The sequence below is a fragment of the Orbicella faveolata genome, unplaced genomic scaffold (assembly GCF_042242905.1).
Source record: "Orbicella faveolata isolate gen_17 unplaced genomic scaffold, um_ofav_v1 contig_3, whole genome shotgun sequence".
NCBI classification, from domain to species: domain Eukaryota; kingdom Metazoa; phylum Cnidaria; class Anthozoa; order Scleractinia; family Merulinidae; genus Orbicella; species Orbicella faveolata.
The window spans coordinates 8,543,248-8,556,742 of NW_028301558.1; the positions used below are offsets into that span (position 1 = coordinate 8,543,248).

Consider the following 13,495-nt stretch of genomic DNA (forward strand, 5'->3'; position numbering starts at 1 on the left):
GTATTATTTGTTAAAGGACCTGGCTAGAATTGAATGATGAAACAAGGGTTCCCCATTTTTGCTGTACAGTAAACTTACGTTCATTGGTGAATGCAACACTTGCGTTAGCGGAACAAAAAATAGTATCGCAACACAGCCCGTCAAAGGCGTTGAATTTGCGCAAATCTCTACTGTTTCCTTTCCTTTTTCCGCGTGAAAGTATTATTAGAAGTGTGCCGACAGGCTGTTAGTTGTAGAGCAGCCAGAAAAAGTTGCATGACCCTTCCTTATTTCCTCTCTCGTCCCTTTTGGTATTGCTTCCAGCTAACCGAATTTCTGGAACAGGCTAATCGCAACGATGGTTTCCTAGCTAAGCGTGCAACCTGTTCTGAAGCTCTTCTTCATGTCTCAGACTGAACGACAAGCAAAGTAAAGCTACCGCGGCCTTGAAGTGGGGTCTAGTTGTTATAACGAGTATGCCAATGTCGTTCAAATTCTCGAGGGAATTACTTTCGTGAAACGTTTGTTCCATCTAATGATCTTATTTCGGTTAGGTTTCTAACAATATCGTTTATAACTTATATCTGCATGACAGTGACCTACTCGAAAGCTCATTGGCTACTTTGGTCACTGTACACAATGAAATATTGTTTCTTCTAATTAATTTCTATCTGTATTTATTTTTCCTATATCATTGCAAACCATCTTATGTTAAGTTGTTTTTCTGTAAATAGGGTGCAATGATAAAAAACTGAAAACTGAAACTTTTCAGTGTCAGTTTCTTCTTTATTTTCATGGCTTCGTGTGATTTACTGCGGCGAGAGTGAACTCGTTCGTTTATCTTTAGCACCGGGTATCGTCCTTATAGTTCGTTTGCCGTTTTGTTATTGTCCTCTTCTAATTTACATGTGATGGGCATGCATGTTACGTTATCTTTTCTTTCTAGGGAACACCGCATTTTCCATTACAGAATATATCAACTTTGCGTTTAACATGAGTGCGCAAGCTAAAAGTAACATAGCTAGAAAAATACCACGTACTGCGCACGTGTGCCTCGCACATTCGTTTACACCATGCGCCTTAGTAGTTTAGCGTATTAGCGCACACGTCAACCCACTAAAGCATCGCAATATCATTTAAACTCACTGTGTTTGAAGTGTGCATTGTATAAAGTGCGTCCGGTTTATTTAAAAGCGCGCTCTTAAAAGTGTGGCTACGGAAAACAGTTGGCGTGGTTCGATCAAAATGTGTGGTTAAGATTTATCTCGGTTTAAATGGTGAGGAGACCTTTACCTTCCACCTCAATCCTCCCTAGAAAAAAGATGGAGGCTGTACATTTTACCACAATACCATGCGAGCCTAATACAGCCTGTAAATTACAAGAAAAGCCACATTTTAGCAGTATTTTTTCATGTGCTATCGACATTGTCTACGCTGGGTTTGAAGGTTTTAGAACGCTTCCATACGTTTTTAGGAGCGTTTTTTAAGTTTCCTTGAGCTACGAATTATGGGTAAATGTACCAATCGCCATCTTGTTTCCGACGGCGGATTGATCCGTGACCTAACAAGTATCACTAACTATTCTAAACAGCTAAAGTGTTACAATAGGTAGACAGGTGCCTGGCGTGTCGTTTCTTGAAAAACTTTGAACTTCCGGGAAAGCGGATTTTAATCACTAGAAGTGAAATCGAGGACATAGTCTTTCTGCGACACTGGCAGAAAAAATGCCCTGGAAGGCCCACCCATTCTTCACATGTATTTCTTATTAGATGTCCTGTTGGCTCGTAAAAAGTCATGGCTTGCACATCTTGAAAAGTCTAGCCTAAATTTTTCAAGTCGCTTCTTGTAATCCGTGTTAATCTTCTCAGTCCTTAATCATCCTATTTCCTTATGGTTTATTGTTCTCTCTTTGGTGTTTTTCTGACTTAGTAAACTATTATTTTCAGGTTTCCTTCAATTTAAAGGTAATTTTGTACGTGGCCAAAATAACTAAAAATACCGTGACTGGGCTCCTTTAACAATTTTAAAGTTGCTATAGAGCTGTCAAGTACTTTGTAGCTGGTCATCTCTCGTCGATCGAGTGCGCAAATAGTAATCGTGACAATGTGGTTGTTGGAAGGATATGGTGAGAGCGTGAGTGTAGAATCCTGCGTAGGGAAAAAAAATAGCGACTGGTACATTTACCCATAACTCTTAGAGCACAAAATCTTTAAAACCACCATCATAAAAACGTACAGAAAAAGTTCAAAAATCTTGAAACCTAACATACACAACGTCGATAGCACAGGGACAAATTTTTCAAAAACATGGCTTTCCTTTACTTTATAAGTTGTATTAGGCTCGCATGTTATTGTGGTAAAATGTACATCCGCCATCTTTTTTCCTACGGAGGATTAACCGCTTGGCTTAGTCTCGTTCGGTCACTGAACAAGCCAAATAAAAGAAACACAAAGCAAAGAAATGATCCGTGACGCGAATTCACTAAAGCATGGCGGCGGCGCGACTAGTCGTAACTGAATGAGGTTGTGCTTGTCTAACATATTGCCGTAAAATGATCTAGATTATACCAGTAGAGTTACTCAACTTCTCTGCTCTGAGGCAGGTGAGGCAAGCAAGCCAGACAACAACGTCATCGGTGATCCTTTGTCAAGAAAGCGGTATCACACAATCCCGCTCTGATTCGAAGGACGGTCAAAACTCAATTGCAATGTCTTGTTATATACTCCAGCGACCGAACTATCGTAACACTCCAGAGTGGAATCTGGTTTTTTTAAACCACCGTAGTCATTGATGCCATTGTTATGACAGGACACAGCACTCTTTTTTAAATAACATAATCAAGCATTAAACCATCCTGCAGCTTCCTCCAAAATTTGCCTCTCGTAGTTTTCCCGATATTTTATCTTGGGCTACAAAAAGTGTTATAATATAACATATTCCAACAAATCAGTTTCTTTACATCCGTCTCGCGATCATAGAACAAAGGTTTGTCTTGCAGTTACACGATACCACACCATAAAATCCATTAAATAAATCGTTGGTTGTCACCCCACCCCAACCAAGGGCGCAATCCATACATTGCAAAATAGCATTTTCTGTCGTATCACCGTTTTCGCGCACCAAACGAAAATAGCTTTCTGAAATGCTTGCAAATCCCCTTCTTATCACATCATAGACTCCCTTGCCGACACTTTCCACAGAATATGACGTACCTTCGATCTCTAGCTGCTTTCAAAGTGGGCCGATTAAAAAGAAATGAGGCTGACAGGAACACGCCCGAACCGGCCAATCAGCGCACGGAATCGATCAATTGAATGGCAGGTTGTAGTCGAACCGGTGGCTTATGGGTAAGCCCGAACAAGTAAGGCGAGAACAATAGTTTTAACGTCGGGGCTTTGTTGTTCGCGTTCAACTGACGTCTAGCCCCGTTTATTCTTGTTTTCAGAGAAGGAACAAGATCTATTACAAGACATTTCTTTGTGAGTAGCATGTGTGATCTGTGGTTGGCACAGCGGTGTTCGAAATAGGAAGACTTTTGACGAGACAACACAGCAACCAGACTCGTAAGTAAGCTTTTGATCTTTGTTTTTTTAGCTTTTACCATGAATCGGACTGGGTGAAGAAATGGGTGGACTTCTTCAATTGTGCTTTTCAAATTACAGACATTGACTTTTTAAACTCTTGATTTCTCGTTCAAAGTTAAAGGAATACCGATTAGCAATGAAACAAGAAGACGTATTGTAAGATTTATTAAAATTGCTTGCTTTCCCTAAATAGTTACGACGGCAATATATGGCATAACAAGTCGATAATGCCGTTATTTAACGGTCAGGCGGTAAAACCCGACTAAAGATCAGTGTTTTCAATACTTTGACGCAGCTATCCTTATTTTACTACACCTTGAAGAAAATGTCGAGTTTTGTTTTTGACAGCTTTTCGCACTTATTCCAAGTGCTTCGCATTTTTCTCGCTCTTGTACAAATTGAATTAGTTGTATTGACCTTTCCGTGGTGGTCACCAGTTGCCACCTGTGCCATGTTAGATGGGAGAACGAGCGTCCCTTTGCCATGGCAACCATGTTAGTAAACTTTGACAACGGGAATGAAGTTTGCTTTGAGAAAGTAATGTTATCACTGTGAGTCTAGATGCGAGGTAGATTTGTATAGAAAACGCATTTTGGTTACTGTTGTCTTTCGTGCCTTCTCGTTGTAAAGACGTTGTTTTTATGACAACTTCGAATGTGCATTATAAGGAACCGAGAAACCAACAGTACATATATCAAAGTATTTTGTAATTGCTTCATACTTAACATTTCTGTTATTTTTGAATTGGTTATAAAATCAAGCTTTCCTATATTAAGAGCGCCCAAGGCTACAACAAAGGACTCCAAATTTGATTTTGTAAAAAAGTAAGTAAGAAACAGTAAAAGTACTGCTCGATACCTTCCATTTGAATGGTCACACATCAGGGCTTCACCCACAACCGCAAGTTTGAAGATAGGACAACTTTACCAGCATGCTACCATATAGAATTATTCTGTTCAATGTTTAACTTTCATTTGAATGCACATAGGCTAGCATTACATCGACAGAATTCAAAGCTAGAAAGACTTCAATTTTGTCTATGGGAACTACAAGCCGATTGCTTGCGATTAAGAACCATTAAGTACCCAGGGCGTTTTATTTTCTCCTGGCTACTTCAACGGGCAATCCAGCTTTGATGTTGAAAAATTTTATTTGTGCATAAAACCTCAGGCAAAAACTGCTATCCTTACTCCGTAGATTCATTTTGACAGATTTTCAGAAGGAGGGTTTTCAGTTCATATTCCCGCGTAATCACCGCGTAATCAAGAATGTGTGCTGATCTAGAAAAAAACAAAACAAAAAAAACACGACCGAGTTTTAATACCTGCGCTTCAGCTCCAATTTGCTCTCAGTTAAAATCAAGTTTCAGTTTGTTGACTTTTCCGTTAAGTTTTTCTATTATTATTTTTGCTTTATATGTTTTTAGCGTTATTAGCGATTTAGTTGAACAATAGATATGTTGTTGATGTCTGGATATACTCTCATAAATCGTGAGTGCTTTGGTAGCCAGATTCTCAGAAGACATCTTCATTGTTGCGTTTATAAGTCTGTGATATTCATCTACCCTGTAAGTGCACGAGGAACTTTGATCTACTGTAGTTCTATCTCCACTGAAACTTACCACTTCTATATTTACTGATAGAAACCCAGACAACATATTGTTGTCAGTAACAGTATATGCAAATATTGTCGCTACGATCAATGTCTTTCAAGCAATTCCCGCCTTTTCACATTGCAAATTAAACACTCTTGACAAAGACTTGACTTTATTTTATGTTTTTGAATGATCTTTAGACTAGTGTTTAAAGAGTTCTTCTGAAAAATAATGTGAGCTGAATTGGCAAACACAAAAACTATCGCACAAAGATTGGTTCAGTTGTTTGCTGGCATTGTAATATACTAGTAAACCGTTTGGCACTTGTTACGTTGGACAAAAAGCCAAAAAGAATCTGTTTTTATTTCTTCCACATTTTATCATCATATTTTTTGTTTCATTTTTGCACTTTTCACTCGGAAATCTTATCAATTCTTTGATCAGATTGCAACTTATTTGCTGTTTCTAGAATTCTTAAAACACGGTGCTCTCCAATCTATAGATCCAAGTTTTTGTAACAGGAATCATTCTACTGATTGACTGATCAGGAATAAGTTTTGTATTCAAATTTCTAAAAGGGTCAACTGCACTTCTATTTGAATTAATTGGGAAGGCGTAGTTTTCAACAGGCCAAGTTTTCAAATGACTTTTAAAGCCCTCCTTTGAAAGTAATGTTGAAATGACTTTTAATTAAAGCTCTCCATTGAAAGTAAAGTCCAGTTATTTAGAACTCGACGGGGATTGTTTAACTTCGTGACCTAACCTTCTGATGAATTGAATGGTCTCTAACTAAGATAGTTTACTGCAAGACGGAATTTACAAACTCCTGGAAGAAATATAAGTTAAAATTGCAAATCAATAGCGTTAATCAGTGATAGGGGTTTTATAGTGGTTTTGTTCCGCTCAGCTTAACGAAAGAAAGTGCACTTTTCTTGTAGTTCTATTTGATCGGCCATGCGGATTTGATTCTTTACTGAGGCTCTTTTGAGTATCACAGGCAATAAAACAGTATTTTTTCAGTATTTATCGTGTTTATGGAGGAAATTTGGCATGTTATTGAATCTTCTTCCACAACAAAAGTGATCCTTCCAGCGTAAAACATTTTCAGTGTTGCGAAGAGAGACAGAAAATTAATTAATGGCTAGTGAAGAGTACTCTGATGTGCACCATTTGAGCGGTTTTTCGCAGTCAGATTCACAATTGATGCTTTACGCAAAATCTTAAGTGAAGCCAGATAACTTATTAGAATCAGAATCGGCCGGTTTTTGATTGCTATCTTCCCCCCCCGGATAAATTACATTTGCACAATAGTTGAATGTTACGATTGTTATCTAACAATGGAACTGACTGTTAAACTCACAACAAGAAGACATCGATATCACAACACCGAAGTATTGTACAGCTTGCTGCTTTTGTGCGCAGAGGTGTCGAGTGAAAGAAAAGAGTCATAGAGCCAGGAAAAGACAATCACTAGAAAATGCCATTAAAAATTATCAACCTTGAAGTTATTCACTAAATCTTAATACGGTCAATCAAACATACAAGAGCGGGTTAAGTGAAAGTTTCTTTGATCAGTGATTCTAGGATTATAAACGACTGATCATGTTTTAGAATCGATGTGTAGAACCTACTAGAGAATGAAGTTCACAATCTTTGAATTTTTCTTCACATCATTGTCTCCTTGACCTCGATAGCTCAGTGTCCCATTGACACCTAAGTGTTTTATGACACTTTGGTATTGAGTAACATTACGTCAGAGCGCTTTCATTTTGCAAGACAAAACAGGGAATAAGATAATTTGGAAGTTTCGCATCACACGAGGAAGTCTTGAGTGAAATACTAAACGAAGCAAAATGTTGCAACGTCATGTTTGATCGGAGGTGAAAACCATGCAGGAAAAAATCAGTGATTTGATCTTCGAGAGCGCGTGAATAAAAAAACTCCAATGTTTATTTGACCGTGTAGTCACACTCTGGCAACCTGCTCGCGCGGAAAACGGCGGGCGCTGATTGGCTGGTGGGAGTTCAGGGTCAACACATTACGTCATCGTATCTTAATGTTGTGTATCAAGTGTTTCAACTCTCACGCGGGGCCGGTGATGCCACGTTGAGCGCGTTACCATATCGCCGCTAAATATCGCGGGCTCAGTTCAGGCGCCGACGCTCGACCAATCAATCAATCAAAGTTCTCTTATTGTGGAGAGAATTCGCCAAGTCAGTTGAGCAAAGAGCGCGAACATCTTTCCTTTAGTGCCAGCCAAATATTTTGGGTTCTACGGGCTGACAACTGCAGGTTGGTTTTGCATAAGTGGATGTTTCCGTCATTGGCCGTGAAACTCTGTGTGGATCAAGTGGTTGTTTGATATCGGTGGGAATTGCCTCGGCTCTTCTGTCCATCCTTAGTTCGCTAGTCTTTTGACATCGGAGCACATTTCACAGGAGTGTGAGAACCGTTAGATTCGTGCGTGGTTGGTTTTCCGAACGGAGAGCTTACATCTGTTCAGGACGAAGAATTTCAAGGTGTTTTTTTTATCTGTATCAGGACTTACATGATATCACTTTTAAAGGACCTTTCCTGCAGACATTACGGGTGACATATTTGCTAGTGCAAGTCTTGTCCCACCGATATCGACGATCTACTCCACTGAGCGGCGATATCATAGCGTTAAGTGAAGGTATTTTTAAGGGAAATCATGGTAAGTAAAAAGCTTTTATCTCTAAAACTTTCAACGGAACTGTCATACATCTGCTTGTGTACCTCGCGTTGGAGTAAGACTCTGTAATGAAGACTATCAGCGCGAAATAACTTTGGACGAACGAGTATGACATGAATGCTGTGTATTTACTCTCAAATTGATACTTTCCTTTTGCACGCTTTGGAATTGACATGATATCCACTTAAATGTGATTTCTAGAGGAAGAGAATTGTGCAGCTAAAATCTCGTTATATCTCGTTGTCTGGGATACAACAGGTGTAAGCTGAACCTGTCAATTTGGGGAGGGGAAAGGGTCGCTCAAACAAACTTAAACTTCCCTCAAAGGAGGGTTCCATTTTGTCTACAACTGTCAGAACTTCCTAGATGAAGAGTTAAATAGTCAAGTTTTATTAAAAAGGAAAGCCCGCGAAGAAGACTTTTTCCAAATCTCATTATTCTCGGCTGAAAGATCATCGTTAGCTAAAGATCCAAAAATTACAAACCAGAACTGGAAATGTCAAAATACTGCTTTGTGATTGGTCGAGTGGTGACAGATTTTGCACACCTGTCGAGCGGACCAGTCAAGAGAGTGTTGCCTTCCCTTCATACAAAACTACGTTATCCCCAAATAGTTTAGTCATGAGACAAAGATAATTAACAATTCATTCACCAGTTGTCTAATATATAAACAATTTACTGGTGGGATGAAGTCACGGTAGGCAGGCTAGATACCCCAACGCCCCATCTCCCGCCTATGTTGGACTGCCAGAAAGGGCCGGTCATTTGAAAATAGTGTTTTCTGTTTGTTCCCTAGGTCATGAGGATCGCATCCTTGGCGGTACTAGTCGCCATAGGCCTAGTCCATTTCGAACTATCGGTGAGTACGGGCTTTCAAACGATTCAGTAGTTTTGGTTTACAAGGCATGTCGGCTTAAGCGATCGAACGTTTGATCAATCGAACGATTGATCGATCGGTTGGTGGTTGATCAAGGGAGCGTATCAGTTTGGATGACTTAGTTCGTGCTTACACAAACTAACTATTTGCAAACGCTGAGAAATTAATATGACATCTTATGGTCGTAGTTCAGAAGTTTCTTACTTTTATGCATTTAATGCACTGCAGTATAATTTAGGTTTATGGTTATTATCTTTAACAGTCATTTTTAGCTTAGAGTGAAAATGGTCAAGTGGCGTCTTGGGTTAATGAATACACCGAAAGTTGTTCGGCGTTAAAGTTGATTATTAGGCAATGGCTAACAATTTATCTCAAGAATAAAAGGCTTTGTAGAAGAAGGCCATATAGATTATAACATATCGTTTGACTTTTAATCGTCTTGGTACCATTTGAAAATGTTTTGATCGCGCGCCATATTTGGTGTCGTCCCACCTGCTTGAACGCCAAATATGGCACAAGTGAAGTTAACTGTGAAAGGAGTTACTTGTTAATTTTTTACAATTACACGTCGTTCAGATCTTTTTTTTTCCCTCCGTTTACTTGCTATATTTCTAGCCAAAATTTCTTCTATATGACGAGAACGACCGTGATTTTTAGAACGTTATCGAGTTGAAAACAGGACTGAAAGGTTTTGAGGGAAAAGACATCACAAACAAAGATTAACAAGTCAGTCCAGGAACAGCCTACCGCCTTATAAATCCTAGCCACGATCGATGTTTGCGGTGGTTGCGGTCGTTTTGGCGTCATTACATGCGGCCACACACAAATCGGTAACGACCTTCTTTGAACATAAGTGTGCTTGTAATTCAACGGTAAAATGGGGTTAATATCATGGTGGCGTGTGATATATTCCCTGGTGGCTACTGTGGCGGTAGTAAGCGGTAGTTCATAGCTATGTGTCTAATGGTAACTTTATCAGGCCGTTAGTTCGATTTACTGCGATTTTAGTAGTTATTACAAGAGAAGTCACGGTGGACCCATCTTTATATACCCAGTCAAATTGTCCTTATATTTTTATTGGTTTTTACCCATCTGTAGTTGAACCAGTACTGATATTAAAGCGCCGTATGCATATGTTAATCTTACTCTTCTTAAGTCTCTAAAGGTGTCTTATAGAATCTCTTAAATTTCAAACTCTCATTTAGAGCAATGTGCGTATTATCTAGATAGGCTGAGACTGATAAAAAAGTGAATGCACTAAATTGATTGATAGGGTATAGTACTGATCTCAGTTTATTTAAGCACGGTATTGACTAGTTTGTTTGGAATAAACATTTTTGGAACAAGGTAGTTTACCTCAAATGGGGCCTTGTACTCTCTTAGAAAACAAATAAATAGCGTCGAAACTGTGGTAGATTGTGAAAATAGATCTTGCCATTAATTGTTTTGAAGAGTTAGAATAAATACAATCGATAAACACCAGTATTCCAACATCAACTCAATTTGCTCCATGCCGTTCTTCTTCTTGCAGGCGTCGCTGCCCGTGTCTCCAGTTCCCCCTCTGCTTAACAAACTACTCAAGGATCAGAATGTAACGCTGGGCTTCATTCTCAAAGGATTGCAAGGACCGCCTGGTATGAACGGTATGGCAGGAATGTCCGGATCCCCAGGACCTCAAGGACCTCCGGGATTTAAGGGAGACCCCGGTCCTCCCGGTTTTCCAGGAAGTCCCGGTCTTCCTGGAGCTCCTGGTTTCCAGGGTCCTCCTGGTATGGACGGCGCTCCTGGCGCTCCCGGTTTACCCGGTCCTGCAGGTTTCCCCGGAGGTAGCGGTATGCCCGGTATGCCTGGTATGCAAGGTCCACCGGGTCCCCCCGGTTCTCCCGGCCCTACACCAATTAGATACGTAAGTAGAGTGATTTACTGTTTTTCATTCCTGTGTATACCTAATAATTCAATTCTGGATTCTCTCACCCTCTCACTCCAGAGAGCAATAATATTGTAAGGAGAAAATAGAAACTGATCACTCTTCTGCTTTCCTCGTACAGAACGGCACAGTGAAATGCGAAGAGGACACAGCCTGGCTGCGATGTAACGAGTACAAACACATAAGCATAATCTCCGCTTTCTGGGGAAGACGAAACTTTGGTCTGTGCACAGAGCACACAGGAAACCTACAGTACAACAAATACTGCCCGACAACGTCTCTCTTTCTCACAAAAGTAAAAGACGCCTGCGAGGGGACGACCATGTGCGAAATAAGATGCACAAAGTTCTTTTTCAACGACCAGTCATGCACAGACGTATACAAATACTTGGAGGTCTACTACAAATGCATTGAAGTAATAAACGGGCACGAGGTTGTCAACGAGGACAACTTACTCAACGCAAATTTCTTGGGTTGACCGAGACAGCGAACGAACAAACTTTCTATTGGACGTAACTTTGCTTCGCTCTTGGCTGTATCATTTCACTTTGCTGGAAAAAGAGTTGTATTTGTAAAAACGGGCTTGCCTGAGGAAAAAAAAAAGCGAATAAATCGTATGACAACCACCAAACGGCGAAGTCCTCGAATTTCTAATTCTTCCGCGAAAGAAGACGACATACATGGTTAGATGTGTTTCAATGCCATGTGTTATATCGATTTAAGGTAGTTTTCTTTCTGTAAATGACATGATTAAATCATCTTCGTAGAATCGATCGATATTTACTCGGCTCGACTCATTATGAAATTTAACGAATACATGACTGTATTAGTGAGGTAGGGTGTCCAGTTTTAGTTTCTCGACAGTTATTTTTTTTTGTTCTATAAAGTCGCCACTAAAGCGTGTGCAATAAACTGAACAAGGTTACGGCACAGTCCCTCCCGACCTGCCAAGAGAAACCACTAAAGAACGCGATCACTAGCTGGTTAAATCGTTTGTGTATGATATAGTGCGATTTTATGATGTAATCTTCACTCTTATATGTAAATAAACTGGTAATGGAATGGTTTAATGGTGTACCCGCTAGCGTAGTGCTAGAACAGTCATTCGAAGATGATTGCTATTATTTGGTGACTGATCGAGATACATGTGAATGAAATTCTACTTCAGCAACATGAAGTACAAGTTTGTCAATAAACGACGTTACCGTTATCTAATGTATCCTTGTTCAAACGCAGCTTTGTGTTGTCTGTCAGTATCCGTCTCTAGCAAAGTGCGCTAGTTGACAAGAAGCTGAAAAACGTTGTGATGCGAAAGCAAGTCAAAATGGTGAAGATAGAATTCAACCGCGGCGCGACCGGCCTATATTGAACAAAAGGGCTTTATAGTCCCATCACGTGCAGCTCAGAAATCACTGTGAAATCTAAGCTCTAAAACGAAGCGATAAGAAGCTGCACGAGATAAATTTGCTGAGACACATTATGAAGTCACAGTGTGGCGTATAGCTGCATTACGGTAAAGCGCGCTGGCAACTGGCAACACGATAATAGCGCTGTCAAACTCGGCATTGCCTTGCCTTTTGCATGCAAAATATTCAAATATTATTATAATTACTGCCAGCAGTTTTGCCACCTACCTGCGAGACAGTGTCAAATTCCACCAATCACCCAAAACTATCTTAAATTAAGGAGGGTTCCGCCTTTTGTTGGTGCGCACATGGTTTGTTCATCATGGAACGATCGTGCTAGAAGAAGAGGGATGGGGTAAAGGAGGCTCTTGTAGGAAATTGGAAATTATTCTAATTCTACCTCTGTACTTGACATGTAGATCGATTCTAAATAATTAAGACTAGTTTTGTTTGAATCTCCTAGAAACGTACTCATTTGTTCTCATAAAACCACCGTTGCCATGCAAAGAAAATTGAAGCCTTATTTTAGTACAACTTCCCGTTCATCGACTGCTACAATCTTTCATTAGAAAAAAATGGCGGCTATACATTTTACCATAATAACATGCAAAGCTAACACGGCCCATAAAGTACAAGGAAAGCAATATTTTTGCAATATTTGTCCCTGTGCTAACGACATAGTTTATGCTAGGCTTGAAGATGTTATCTACAACTTTTCTGTCCGTTCTTAAGAGCATTGTTAAAGTCTTCGTGCGCTAAGAATTATGGTAAATGTACCAGTCGCCATCTTTTTCTTTCCGTGGAGAATTGCTCAAGAAAGGGCTTGCTGCAAAATCTTTACTACTGAAAGATCTAAATAGTTTCCATAATGTACTGAAAAACGCTCCGTTGTCAGAGTTACAGAAGAACTTGATTTCATGTTATATTGAAAAACTTTTAAGTTTTTCTCAAGCAGCAGGAACATTCTCAATGTATTGGCAGGAATAATGGTGCGCATGCTCCAAGTCTCAATCAGTTAAACTCCTTACAGCCCGGGAAGCCTGGAAACCCGATTAGTCTCCATGCCCTCTGATCAACTCTTGAGCGTGTAACTTTCTATGTTTTTATATACCTGATTCTTGTTGTTCGCGCTGAAAAAAACTGTCTCAGAAATTTAAATAAAGTCAATAATTTTACCGACGGAAACCTGAATGAACGTCTTTTTGTGTAGAACTAACTTGACGTAGTCAGTTCTTCGACTCACAGAATCATGTATTCAACAAATGTATTTCCCTGGAGAAACTTGTTGAAATGGCGTCGCCATGCCCGGCTGGCTTCAGCTGTGTCTCACGGTATGTTTTATTGCAAATTTCCTGTGATTAATTTAAACAGTGATCACGAATTAAATGCAGTTGACGCCCGAGAGCCTCTCCTGT

The 13,495-nt window shown here is 39.8% G+C and overlaps 1 protein-coding gene across 4 annotated transcripts; it reads left to right on the top strand.

Annotated features, from left to right (window-relative positions):
* The first annotated feature begins 3,348 nt into the window (after positions 1-3,348).
* LOC110059118 (uncharacterized) lies at positions 3,349-11,884 on the top strand. Of its 4 annotated transcripts, none has more exons than XM_020765800.2 (4): positions 3,349-3,542; positions 8,667-8,729; positions 10,279-10,653; positions 10,796-11,884. In XM_020765800.2, exons 2-4 carry the CDS (start codon positions 8,670-8,672, stop codon positions 11,150-11,152), a joined length of 792 nt encoding a protein of 263 aa, XP_020621459.1. In that variant the 5' UTR covers positions 3,349-3,542; positions 8,667-8,669; the 3' UTR covers positions 11,153-11,884. The 4 variants fall into 4 exon arrangements, with proteins under 4 accessions (XP_020621459.1, XP_020621457.1, XP_020621458.1 ...); XM_020765798.2 differs by lacking the exon at positions 3,349-3,542 and adding an exon at positions 7,280-7,449; XM_020765799.2 differs by lacking the exon at positions 3,349-3,542 and having other exon boundaries at positions 8,553-8,729.
* The last annotated feature ends 1,611 nt before the right edge of the window (positions 11,885-13,495 follow it).